General features: G+C 48.0%; 1 protein-coding gene across 1 annotated transcript in view; it reads right to left on the reverse strand.

The window, feature by feature from the left end:
- Nucleotides 1-158: 158 nt before the first annotated feature.
- NT5DC3 (5'-nucleotidase domain containing 3) overlaps nt 159-12,696 on the reverse strand; it is a 55,666-nt gene continuing 43,128 nt past the window's right edge. The window contains exons 13-14 of the mRNA XM_082635127.1: nt 7,540-7,604; nt 159-4,782 (exon numbers count right to left, since the gene is read on the reverse strand). Coding sequence (XP_082491253.1) covers nt 4,530-4,782; nt 7,540-7,604 — 318 coding nt within the window. The 3' untranslated portion in view covers nt 159-4,529. The remainder of the gene's footprint in view (nt 4,783-7,539; nt 7,605-12,696) is intronic.

Here is a 12,696-nt window from a genome sequence, read left to right on the forward strand (position 1 = left end):
CTTTGCTGGGGGTGGGAGAACAAGGGTGGTGAGGAATGAGCCATAAATCTTTCACCCTCGCTCTCAGGGATATTCTGTTTTGGGTACGTTAGAATGTGATATGGCTTTGCCACTGACTGAAGCACACAAAACAGATGACTTGGAATAAACTGGACAATACAATTCAAACTTTTATTTGGCAACAAGTTCAAAGTCATGTAACATAAAATCAACATTTAGAATAAATAGCAAATTCACATTCAGAATAAACAGTAAGTCTATCTAATTTGCATTCATTGTGCCTGAAATTAATTAAACAGGCACAATCTGTCATTCTACTAAAAAAACAGTTTCCTAAGTCAGAGTTCAAGCCTGCAGTATAGAAAAGTACGGAGCACTGCTGTGGGTTGGTTCCTTGGAGAGCAGACACTGAGCTGGGGACTGTCCTTGGGACCAACACCCGGGAAGGGGAGAGGGGATGGGAAGGGAGCTGGGCTGCAGTGCAGACAGAGAGGCCTCGGCTGTGTGCCCTCCCCCCAGCTCTGGAGCTGAAAGGCCTTCAGAGTTGCTCCAGGGAGGGAGCTTGACCACATCCTCATCCGAGGCGGGACTTTTCAGCAGGGGAAGCTCCCAAAGAGGACTAACAGCTGCGGACGGTAAGGCATCAGTACACCCAGCAGTTGCGGGGATTAAGTCCTTCGGCTCTGAAGGGTCTCCTGGGCATCCAAGCCCATCACACGCCACTAGCACAATCACAGATGAGTGCACTGCAGGGTACAGTCAACGAATGCCGAGTCTGGCAGCTCAGTTACACAACGACAGTCATGCCGCGTGCCGGAAACACAGTATTTTACCACTGGCCATAAAAGTAAATATGCCCAGAGAGTAGCTCGTAGGGGAACGTGGCACACTCACCTACAGAACTTCTTTCTACTGGCTGCACCCAACTGTGGGCTGCTTCACCTGCATGCTTTCAGCAAGATCATCTCGCCATTGCCACCAACACAATCCATCAGAGCAGGGCTCGGCAGACCATGGCCCAAAGGCCAAATCCAGCCTGCAGCCTGTTCTCATAAGCCACGCTGTACTGGACCACAGGCAGGCCCAGTCCTAGAGAGGGGCCGCAGAAAATGGCCCACAAAGCTGAAAGCATTTACTGCCCGGCCCTTTACAGGAAAAGTTTGCTGAACCTTGCATTAGGGAAACTTCACTTCCTTTCTTTTCCTCAATCCACTAGGGTATTAAAGGTTAGCTGAACTTGGAGCCAAGCTCCCATATGCTAACGCGTAAAACTGGTACAAAAGGAAATCAATGCTAAGAGGGCAAATCATAGGTTGGCTCCCTAGCAGTTGAAGAGAGCAATCAAGGAACCCTGCCTGCCTCTGGCCAAATTTAGTCTGAGAGCATATTCGAGACAAGGGCTCCCAAGTGGGTGCAGCAGATAAACATTCGGCTGAGTGGAATCCAAATGCAGTATTTAGCACACTCTCTACCGCTTTAGAGGCCTTTGGGGACAAAAAGAGAGGGAAAGCTATTTAGGTCACCCAAAGCTAAATTAGCTAGGAGGAAAGATTACTTTTCATTTCTCCTTTGCACTAATTAAGAGGACCAATGCCTTCAAAGCAACTAGGAATTTAGTCTGAGATGTGCCTGAATCAGTAACACGTGGTTTATGTTGGATGGCATTAACGGAGCTGAAGAGAATTTTTAAAAGGGGGGAAAAAAAGAGGCCATGTTAGGAGGAACGTGGGAGCTCTAAGACAAACTCCTAAAATATATTAAAAGCCAGGTTTCATCTATTAAAAACAACTCTGGAAAAACCAGTTGTGCAGGTTCCTTCCAGGACAACCAGCTACAGGTACGTGAGCCTTGGGGGGGCAAGGACTGCCCCTGGACTGTGAATTTTTGCTCACATCATTCACAGAAAATCAAGTCTAACTGATGCTAAAAACGGAAAATATTTTTTTAATGTGCAAACTAATTTTATTCCATTCACTTTCCAAACTGATGTTTTGAGTGGTAGAAAATAGACTCCCTTCCCTTGTACCCATATGCCTTCGTAAGTGTGCGCACCAGAGGACAAAACCGGGAAGAACAGAATGCAGTGCATCGTGCTGAACACCAGCTGAGTCACGACAGTGACAAGTTAAGACTGACTGAGCACAGACAAGAATGCCTCTGTCCTGGGCTTCCCTGGTGGCGCAGTGGTTGAGAGTCCACCTGCCGATGCAGGGGACGCAGGTTCGTGCCCTGGTCCGGGAAGATCCCACATGCCACGGAGCAGCTGGGCCCGTGAGCCATGGCCGCTGAGCCTGCGCGTCCGGAGCCTGTGCTCCGCAACAGGAGAGGCCACAACAGTGAGAGGCCCGCGTACCGCAAAAAAAAAAAAAAGATGTCCCGGCCCCAGCACGGGTTTGCATCTGCCAGGCGCATGCTCGGTGGGCCCTGCGCAGAGAGGTCTCAACACCGCCACACACCATGGCCCACAGACCGAAACCTTAATTGGTAATAAATCGTAAAATTCATTATTCACACCCAGAAAATCTATTTCTTCACCCAGGCTTGGGTCACCTAACCTAGATGTACATGAAAGCAGGTTGTAAAAATAGTTGTACTTCATTCTTGAGTAAACAAAACACCCTATCACTGGCACCTAGGAGATATCTAATGAAAACCTGATTAGATAAAAACTAAGAAAATGTTTTAAAATAATACCTACTTCATCACTCAGCTTCTCCAAAGCAGAAACTAAAGCCCAAAGCACCAGGGTATCCTCTGAGGACCCCAACACTGAACATTTCTGGGCATCACCTGCACCCCCGAAACGCGTCTTCCAATGCATTCGGATGCTTAAAGCCCCTGGGCGCTAACAAACAGCAAACAAAAATGCCTCCTGCTGTCTGAAAAAGGAATGGACTACTGTGTTTATAATAAAATTTAGAAGGAAAAAACGGGGGCTAATGGGGCCTATGAGGTCTAGAGAATCACCTTCACTATTTTAGTTAAATACAAGAAAATATCACACGTACACTCCCATTATAACAAGCAGCATTACAGTGCATGCTATGGGACTCATCTAATTTCCACACTGGGGCAGGTATCCTGTGGAAGGCCAAGCGAGCATTTCATCAACAACTGGCTCCATACACGAATCCATTAAAAACGCTGAATAAGCGAGCACTGTCTCCACAAGCCCCCTTCCTCCTGTACCTGCGTCCTTTAGGTTTAAGGATGCGCGTCCCTTGCCTTGTCCCCAGAAGGCAATGGGAACACTCAGCCAGCCAGGTCATTTCCAACTCTGTTTCTCTTAGCTTCGGTGTCCTTTATCCTCTCCCATCTTTAACACAGACACCTAAAGAAAACCACCCAAACTCCCAAAATAGACATACAAACATGGCAGGAAAGCAATCTAAGAGGAGGAGAGGGTGGGAGATGGTTAAGAGGAGAGGGCCACCTCCCTCCCCTTCTGCTAGATTCAAGCCCCTCTCCTCGGCTGACAAGTCAGGAGAGACAGGCCTCTGCTCATTTCCCTCCAACAAGGATGGTTTCTGGTGATACACGTTTTAATAAGACAGCCGCACAGCCAGCAGGGGTCACGGCGTGGCACTTCATCACAGGGACATTCTTTTTGTTTCATTTTCCATCCTCCAATGATCACATTCAAGCAACATACAGGTAGCAGTTTCAGCTAAAATAAATTCCTGGGAGACCCACCACAAATGCACTGGCATTTGTCTTCTGACCTGTTCGTTTCTCACAGCCTCATTCTACAGAGTCTGTTCTGCTGGCTGGAAATTTAACCAGAAGCTCTTCTCTCTTTGCCCTCCTCTTCTGGGGAAAAGAGTGAACCTGCCCATCACCCGGGGCACAATGGTCCTTCCCCCGCACGGGGCAGGACACGGGAAATGGATACTGAGGACAATCAAGGCCAAGGACTTGCAACTTCCCTTGTTCTTTCTCACGAAAGACTTCCAGAGAGGCTGAGTCTGCTTTCAAGTGAGGCACCAGAGTGCCAAAGCCCTAGTACCAGAAGATATCTGGGAACCGGCTGCCGTCTGGGGACCATCTCTGCCGCTGACACAGTGGTATGCTATCGCCGCGCTCGCTCAAGCATCAGCTTTCTGTGAGCAGTTCACCGGTGCACACCACTGGGCCCCTGCACTGCCTGTGAATGTTCACTTTTTCCATGCGTTTTGCATGGAAGAGTCAAGAAGAGTTTCAAAACGTCACCTGCTGGAATCCAGAGATGGTATCAAGAAGCCTCCCCGTCCCAGAAAATCTGACGCCGGTCGCGGTACCTTAGTAAACAAGAAGGGCGATCACAGGGTGTTGACAGGAAGCCAGCCGCTGTCCCCACACGTACAGGAAGGCAGTCCCCGTGGGCTGCGAGCCCCTGTCTTCACGAGCTGGGGGGTATCTATCCTCTGTAATGTACAAAATAGATATCACAAGGCATGTCCGTAAGCGACAGTCACGTCGATGCAAAGTCTGCCCGGTACGGGGTCGCCGTCGGTCCTGGCTTTTCGCGCCCAGGGTGCCTGGGCCTCTGGCTACTTGGCCTGGGCCTCCTGCAGGAGCGGCAGCCTGGCGGCTGGGGGCCTGTCAGACCAGGCAGGAAGCTCGTGCTGCAGCGGGGTCCTCCGGGGGTAGAACGTGTGGCTGACATCATAGCTCAGGAGGCAGCTCAGGGACGCCATGTAGATGTCGGCAAACCGCGACAGGCGCCGCAGGAAGTACGTGGGGTTCTGGTCTGTGCGGAACAAGCTTCCGAACTGGGTGTTGAAGGAACCTTTGGTCATTTCTCTGAAGAGGCAAGAGAAGAGCGAAGCAACAGACAGTGATTCCCAAAAGGTCTGCTTTTAGCTACCGAAATCAAATAACATCAAAATCACTGTTTCCCAAAGAACAGACACATGTATACGTATAACTGAATCACTCTGCTGTACACCTGAAACCAACACAGCATTGTTAATCAACTCTACCCCAATATAAAATAAAAAGTTTAAAATAAGTAAATAAATAAGCTACAAGGATCTATTGCACAGCATGGGAAATATAGCTAATATTTTATAATGACTATAAATGGAGTACAATCTATAAAAAATGTGAATCCCTATGTTGTATACCTGAAACTGATATAATATTGTACATCAACTATACGTCAATAAAAAGATTTTTTTTTAAATCACTCTTTCATACGTATAGGACTCAAATTAGCCTAGAGCAGCTCCGATTTCTAATCGAGAAAACAGCCTGTCCGTTCATCCATCAACTGGCTCTGATCACATTCCCCACTTAGGCCAGCCAGAGAGAACACTGCCAAAGGCTCCAGCGGCAACGCATGAGCCTCTAAACCTGCACACCCCATTTCCCAAACAAAAACAGAGGGTGCGGGAGCTGCTTCTGAAGGTCCACAGAGATGCAGAATGTTCTCAGTCTCCAAACTTCCTTTGTCTACAGAATGGGACAAAGGCCCCCTTTTCATGAGGTTATATTGAGAACTAAGTAAGGAAAGAGAAATAAAAGCATATCATAAACTCAAAAGTACTTTATGTCTGAGAGATTAAGGATTATTTTATAGTGATGTAAACACATCTCTACCATCCATTACAGAGCTTCAAGCACCTCCTCAAAGCCTGGATTACAGGCATCTTGCAAGACTGTTCACCCTACCCCAGGCTCAAAGCCCCTGCAGGTGTGCAGACACGTGTCTGTGTGTAAAACAACACCCCGTCACACATACACGGGATATGCACACCATCCAATCCAATGGCCAGGACCCCTACCCACAGACTGTTCCAGCAAACTGGATAAATACCATTTGACTGTTAAAAAATCAGTTATAAACACAGCAAAAAACATAATCCTTTACACAACTGTGTGATAAAAGCCACTAGTTGGTAGAGGCCTTCTTTCGTCATATGATGACAGCAGATGCTACGACAATGAAAAGTAGAAAATTCAAAGACCTCAATTAGGTCTGCAGGTGAAGCAACGTAAGCGGTTTTTAAAATTTTACTGAAAAATCTGAGATGTGAGGTTGTTAGAGATTCGAATTCAAAACAAAATCTCTGCCGGGTGAAACGATTCTTTTCTCTAATAATTTGAGGTCCCTGGAGTGTAGGACTCAGGTCTGGCCTTCAGGGGCAAGGGGCCCAGAGTCAAATGACATTATATGCCCATCACCCTCTCACCTAACATTTTAGACCAGTAATCACGTTGGAATAAGCCCCCAACAGCCAGCACGCTGAGAAGGAAGGGGAAGGATTGATTCAATGCAGCCGTGGCTTCTGCAGCCCAGAGGGATGGACTCTGCCCCTCTCCACGCACACCAGCCCCCCCAGGCTGCCCACTGCTCAGAGGCCAGAACCCAGGAAGTGAGCACTACTTCCAAACCTTAGGGACAGCTGTGCCCGGGAGAGGGGTGTGGGGGGAACCACAAGAGCAGAAATGGTCACATCAACAGTGTTTACAGGCACAGCATCCATCCTCTTCTACAGGAAAGCACAACTGTCCATAGGGCCTCTTAAGAATAATCGTTCACTTAAAATCAACCTAAATGTCCATTGACAGATGAATGGATGAAGAAGCTGTGGTACATATATACAATGGAATATTACTCAGCCATAAAAAAAGAATGAAATAATGCCATCTGCAGCAACATGGATGCAACTAGAGATTATCCTACTAAGTGAAGTAGGTCAGACAGAGAAAGACAAATATTATATGGTATCACTTATATGTGGAATCTAAAAAGATAATACAAATGAATACAAAACAGAAACAGACTCACAGACAGAGAAAATAAAAAGCGAAAAGGAGAGGGGAAGGGATAAATTAGGAGTGTGGGGTTAATGGATACACACTACTATATATAAAACATATAAACAACAAGGACGGAGAGCACATGCAGAGCACGTGGAACTATATTCACTATCTTGTAATAACCTATCATGGAAAGAATCTGAAGGTGTACACCTGAAGCTAACACAATATTGTAAACCAACAAGAGTTTAATAAAAAAAAAAAAATTCAAGAATAACTGCTCCCTTAAGGCACACACCCACCAAACTTTTCTGACAGCAGATGGGTTTTCTTCACCAATAAACATCATTATACTGAGTGACTGCACATTCCTAAAACAGCAGTGTTACAAATAAGCACCAGGGTTGTAGAAGCCCCAAGAATTAACTGTGGCTCGGTGGCTACTGTCCCACTAGCCACACTGTGCCACCGGCATTGCCAACAACTGGACCAATATCTGCCCAAACGGGGAAGTTAAGTGGGCTGGAAGGAGGGATGGATGGGAGGAGGGATGGGCAGACAATAAACTCGAGGGCAGGCAGCAGGTATGAGGGAGGTCACTGCTGCTTCGAAGAAATGTCACTCATCACTAAGGGCAGCTGGCTCGTTCTGGATGCTGGGGGGTCACCGTCACCCCTGGCAGCTGAGAAAGACTGTTTCGAAGCCTGCTTCAGGCAGGCCTTGCGCCAGGCAGGTGGGCTGAGCGAGCGTGGCCAGGGTGGGGGATTTACTCTATTCAAAACAGGCCGCTCTTACCTCATCTCCTTCCTCTCCTTTTTCCACTCCTGCAAAACCAGCTGTGACTCCGCATCTCTGTGAACCTGCAGGACACAAGCCAATTATTGAGAAGGTTCTGGATATAAATAAACCTATTAGGTCATGAGAATTTTCCAATGGGCAGCTCTTCTGGGAGGAATTTTATTCAGGTCTAAGAGACAGGCACCTGCAGGAAAAAATACTTTTTCAGACTTCCCAGCTGCAATCTGCCTTTCTCCACCAAGTGCAGATGGCATATTATGATGCCATGAAGCAAGGCTCCTATTAAACTAGAGATATTAAAGGCTTTGTATAAGCACAATGCATATGCATCCACATAAAATATACGTGTATAATACGTGCATAATGTATCCATTACACATGGATTATCCATTACACACATAAACATATACTTAATACAGGCTACCTAATACACATTTATATATATCATAAATATACGTATTATACACACACACACAAAAACGGCAGTTAAGTGGAAATAGCAGGTGTAACAGTACATCCGCAAGTTACAAGCATGTAAAAAAAGTGCATATATTTGGAAATTAACACGGAAATTTTTCTTTAATTTGTGCAAGGGTAGTTGAATTATAAGTGGCTTTAATCTTTTTCCTTAATATTATCTTTAAAAGTGTTTACGGGGCTTCCCTGGTGGCGCAGTGGTTGGGAGTCCGCCTGCCAATGCAGGGGACACGGGTTCGTGCCCCGGTCCGGGAGGATCCCGCATGCCGCGGAGTGGCTGGGCCCGTGAGCCATGGCCGCTGAGCCTGCGCGTCTGGAGCCTGCGCTCCGCGAGGGGAGAAGCCACAGCGGTGAGAGGCCCGCGTACCGAAGTGTTTAAGAAAAAAAAAATTGTTTTTATGAAAGGCAAGAAGGCAGAGCAGCAGAGAAGTTTCCGGGTGGGCTGAGATGTGAGCAAAAGGCAAGCAGAAAAGGACAGCCGTGCACACCCGAACACATGGATTCTCACAAGTCTCTCTCCAAGGCTCCTGAGGCTGAACGGGAACCCTCGAGCGCAGCCAGAGGTGCACGTGACCACAGGGGCCAGATGGGGCTCCCTGGAGTCCATGGTCACAGGGGCAGCCTCAGGACCCGGAGGAAAACACCGAACAAGCAGACCATCTGCTTCTGACGTGGCAGCCAAGGCCCTTCTGTTTATCACGTATGCCCAAGTCAACAGCCTGACTAAGTCACCTGCTACAGGCCTCTGCCACTCAGACAAAACCCTGAGTTTCTAATCTGGACTTCTGGCCCAGCACCGCTGCCTACACCGGCCGGAAGCAGCCACCACTGAATGACCACTGGCCGTGTGGTACTGGAGCACCGGAAGACTGGTCCAGCATAGCTGGAGGCGTTGAGGTAGATCCTACGAGTGTGGTTTCAATTAGCGCTCACATTTTAGATCAACAGATTACTCACTATAGAACTTAGGCTCTACAAAGTATGAGACGAGGTCAAAACTCTGTAGGGTGCCACCAGGAATTTATTTATATGGATAGATACATGCAGATATACACATAGACACATACACATGCACACATTCATATACACACTAGTACACAGATATACATGCATACATGTACACACACGTGTACATATACATATTCAGCACCTACTCTGTGGCAAGCACTGTGCTATCTACTGACGATGTAAGAGAGGAAAAGATGGAGTCCTGGCGGGGGGGACACCCAGGTAAGCAGGACAAAACGATGTGATATCACACAGGCTATCAGTCTGTGGGCGGGAATTTTCCCTCCCACCTCTGCCCATACACCCTTCTTGGCCCACAAACTGCACTTGTGTCCAGTATGAAGGAGAAGCTTCTCCCGTACTTGCAGGAGGGGAGAATTCTCTGGCTAGTGACCAGAAGAAAGATTACCAAAGTGAATCTACTTGCTCCCTCCTTTTGGAAACTAGCTGCCACAGGCCATGTGCCACAGGCCATCCACTCTCCCCTCAGGTGGGCCCCCCACCTGAGGGCAGCCTCCGCAGACATGAAGAGTCTCCAAGTCCAAGGCACTTTCTCCAGCACAGCTTTTCCAGAATGGGGGGCAGCCAAGCATGACAGATCATCTCCAGCGAAGCCCAAGGTTGCCAGAGGGACATGCTAAGGAGGAACGCCCCAGAGATCTGAGCCAGGAGCATCCCCAGAGGAGGGGGCATATGAGCTCTGGGGGTGTGCACCTCAACCCAGCCTCCCCCTGCACCCTCCCATCCAAGGCCTACGCGCACCCCTCTCCCACCTGCCCTTTCTCTGTCATTTATCATCTCTCCCACGTGATCAACCTCCTTGGATTGATCCATCAGCATTGGATCCTTCCTATCAGCATTCAAACATGCCCAAGGCTCTCCCATTAAAAGAAAACGATTTCTCCTGAGCCACACCTTTCTCCAGCTCTGATCCCCCTACAAGGCCGAACTGTAAAACAGCAATCTCAGGTGTCTGAAATCTACTTGAAAATACTTCAAAGACTGGGTACTAATTAGTTATAATTAACCTTTAAGTGATACCATGTACTCAAGGGATGGGAAAAGACTAACCAGAAGCCCACACCAGAGGCTCATCCTACAGTCACCTCTGCCATCTTTAGCCTCACTCACTAGTTAGCATACTCAGCCCTTCATGACTACAATCTACAAAAATGTACTAACAGGCCGGCCCAGCCCTGTGAGAGCAGGATATCGCAATCTAGCCAGCAGCCTGACAGCCTGTGCTAGGGGAGGCGAAATCCAGCCCACCACCCACTTTTCTATTGGCCTAATGAGCTTAAGAAAGGAGTTTCCTCTTGAAACTATTGAAAAAAAATCAAAAGAAAAATAATTTCATGATGCGTGAACATGATATGAAATTCACATTTCAGTGTCCACCAATACAGTTTATAGGGATACAGCTACAACCAGTTGTTTACACACTGCCTGAGGCTGCTTGTGTGCTACACGCACAGCTGAGGAGCTGCGACAGAGACCGTATGACCCGCACAGCCTAACACGGTGACTAGCTGGCTCTTTGCAGGAGCCTGTCCACCCTGGGTTAAACGTGGCTCTGACGTGGTTACCTGGGAAGCCTCGACACTATACACCACACCATCCACCGCACTACCACCATAAGCCATACCACTTGAGAGTGCACTTCAAGGCTAGTGAACAAAAATTATTCTTCACAGCTACTTTTTTAAAACCAAAATTTCAACACTGGCATTTAATTCATCAGACTTGGCTCCAAACAACACTGCTGGCTTCCAAAAAAAAAAAAAAATCACACCCAACCTCAGAGGACAAATTTCTCTCCTCAGAAAACAGTCCAGATAATATGCTATGTGCGTACTATCAGAAAAAGGGGGGCTACAGAAACATTTGACACAGGATCACTGGAATAATGTATAGTTTTCCAGGTGAACACAGAGGCAGAGGAGAGAGTAGATAGGAAACAGGGAGAAGTGATGCTCATTTGGATATTTTTTTAATTATCAGCCACCCTCGTCTATGTCCTAGTGAATCCACCCTGACGGAATGCTGTAAAAAGTGTTAGACACCGAGGTGACACAGCACAGAGATGAGGGCTCTGGGGCCAGACAGCCTGGTCTAAGCCCAGCAAGTTAGCTTCTCCTCTCTGCCTCCGGTTCTTCATCTGTAAAATGGGGTGATGTCAGTGCCCGCTTCCAAGAGCTGTTGTTGAATGAAATGCCCGTCAAGCCCTGGGAGTCTGGAGCATAGTAAGTTCTTGCTTCTACATCGCTTGATTCTGCTCTCACTAACTTTGAGATTCTGGAAAAGTTACTTATCTCTCAGCCTGTTTCCTCACCTGTAAAATGGGGCGGCAGCATAAATGTCAATTCTCTTTTCTTCCTTCCCTAACCCCACGCCTTATACAATTAACTCTATAAATCACAGAAATCTTCCCAGCACTTCTGTTCTCTAAAACACAACACTCCTTATTCATCAAACTTTTTATACAGGTCAGAGACAGGAAAACAAGAAATAAATTTGTCCTCAAAGCTAAAATGCAGCGACACCACCTACCTGCAGGCTGCATCTGTGTAGGTGACCAGCTACCTGCATCACAGAGAGACCGCACCTAAGGCAAGGGGTCTGGCTACACACAAGAGCTCTAAACCGCACAGCAAAGAAGCACTTCAGTGCAGTGCTTGAAAGCAGGGACTTGGGCACCATGCAGCCTAGGTTCAAGTTCTTGCTCTGTCATTTTATGACCTTGGACATATTACCCAACCTCTCAAACATTCAGTTTCCTTATTCTAAAGTCGAAAATTGTACACTGGACAGCTGGGATGAGTTATGAATAACGTTGCAGAGCAGGCATTCAGCACAATGCCTAGCATCTGAAGAGTAACTGTTATTCCTGTATGACCTATGCGCAGACTCAAAGTTACATTAACCCAGAACTGATGCCTTTTATTTTTAGACGGTCACCTCACAGACAAGCACAGGAAGGAAAACAGAACCAGTCCTCATCAGAGATGAGCCAAGGAGCAACGTAGCCAGAGCGCGCTGGAAGCGAGGCCTGGGGGACGTGTGAGGCCCCATGCCCTGCAAGGGTGCACCCTGGAGTGAGGACCTGCCACTCCCCGCAGCCCTGCCCAAGTCTGCTGCCAGCTGGGCCAGGCAAGGCGGCTCCTGGCCCATTTCCAAAGCAGGCCGGCAGGCCGTGGGCACCAGGCCATGGCCAGAGGCTGCAGCCAAGAGAGCAAGCATCCATGCCCCTTAACCTACAAGAGTTGGCACTCACCCCGAGACAGCTGCGAGCCAGGCCAGCTGAACCAGGTGAAAAAGCAAGGTGCGTCGTGAGACTGGGGAGGGGTCGCAGCTACAACACAGGGCAGCCTCCACGGGCCAGGAAATCACTGCTGAAACAACTTTCCTCACTAACTGCCCCAAACTGGCTATGTAACTTACAGAAAGAAAAATACACCCCTGAACTCCACTGAGCCAGCAAACTGTAGGTGTTATCTTCAAAATCAGATGGAGGCTGCACACAGGGATCTTGACTCTTGCTTTGAGACTCTTCCCAGTAAGCCGTGGTGCCCAGGCTGAAGTGTTCATTCCATTTTACAGATGGGGAAACGGAGGCCCAGAATGGAGAAGTCCCACCGCAGGCTAAAGGCAGAAGCAGGACTGGACCCT

This window comes from Mesoplodon mirus, assembly GCF_964341445.2.
Source record: "Mesoplodon mirus genome assembly, chromosome: 11".
NCBI classification, from domain to species: domain Eukaryota; kingdom Metazoa; phylum Chordata; class Mammalia; order Artiodactyla; family Ziphiidae; genus Mesoplodon; species Mesoplodon mirus.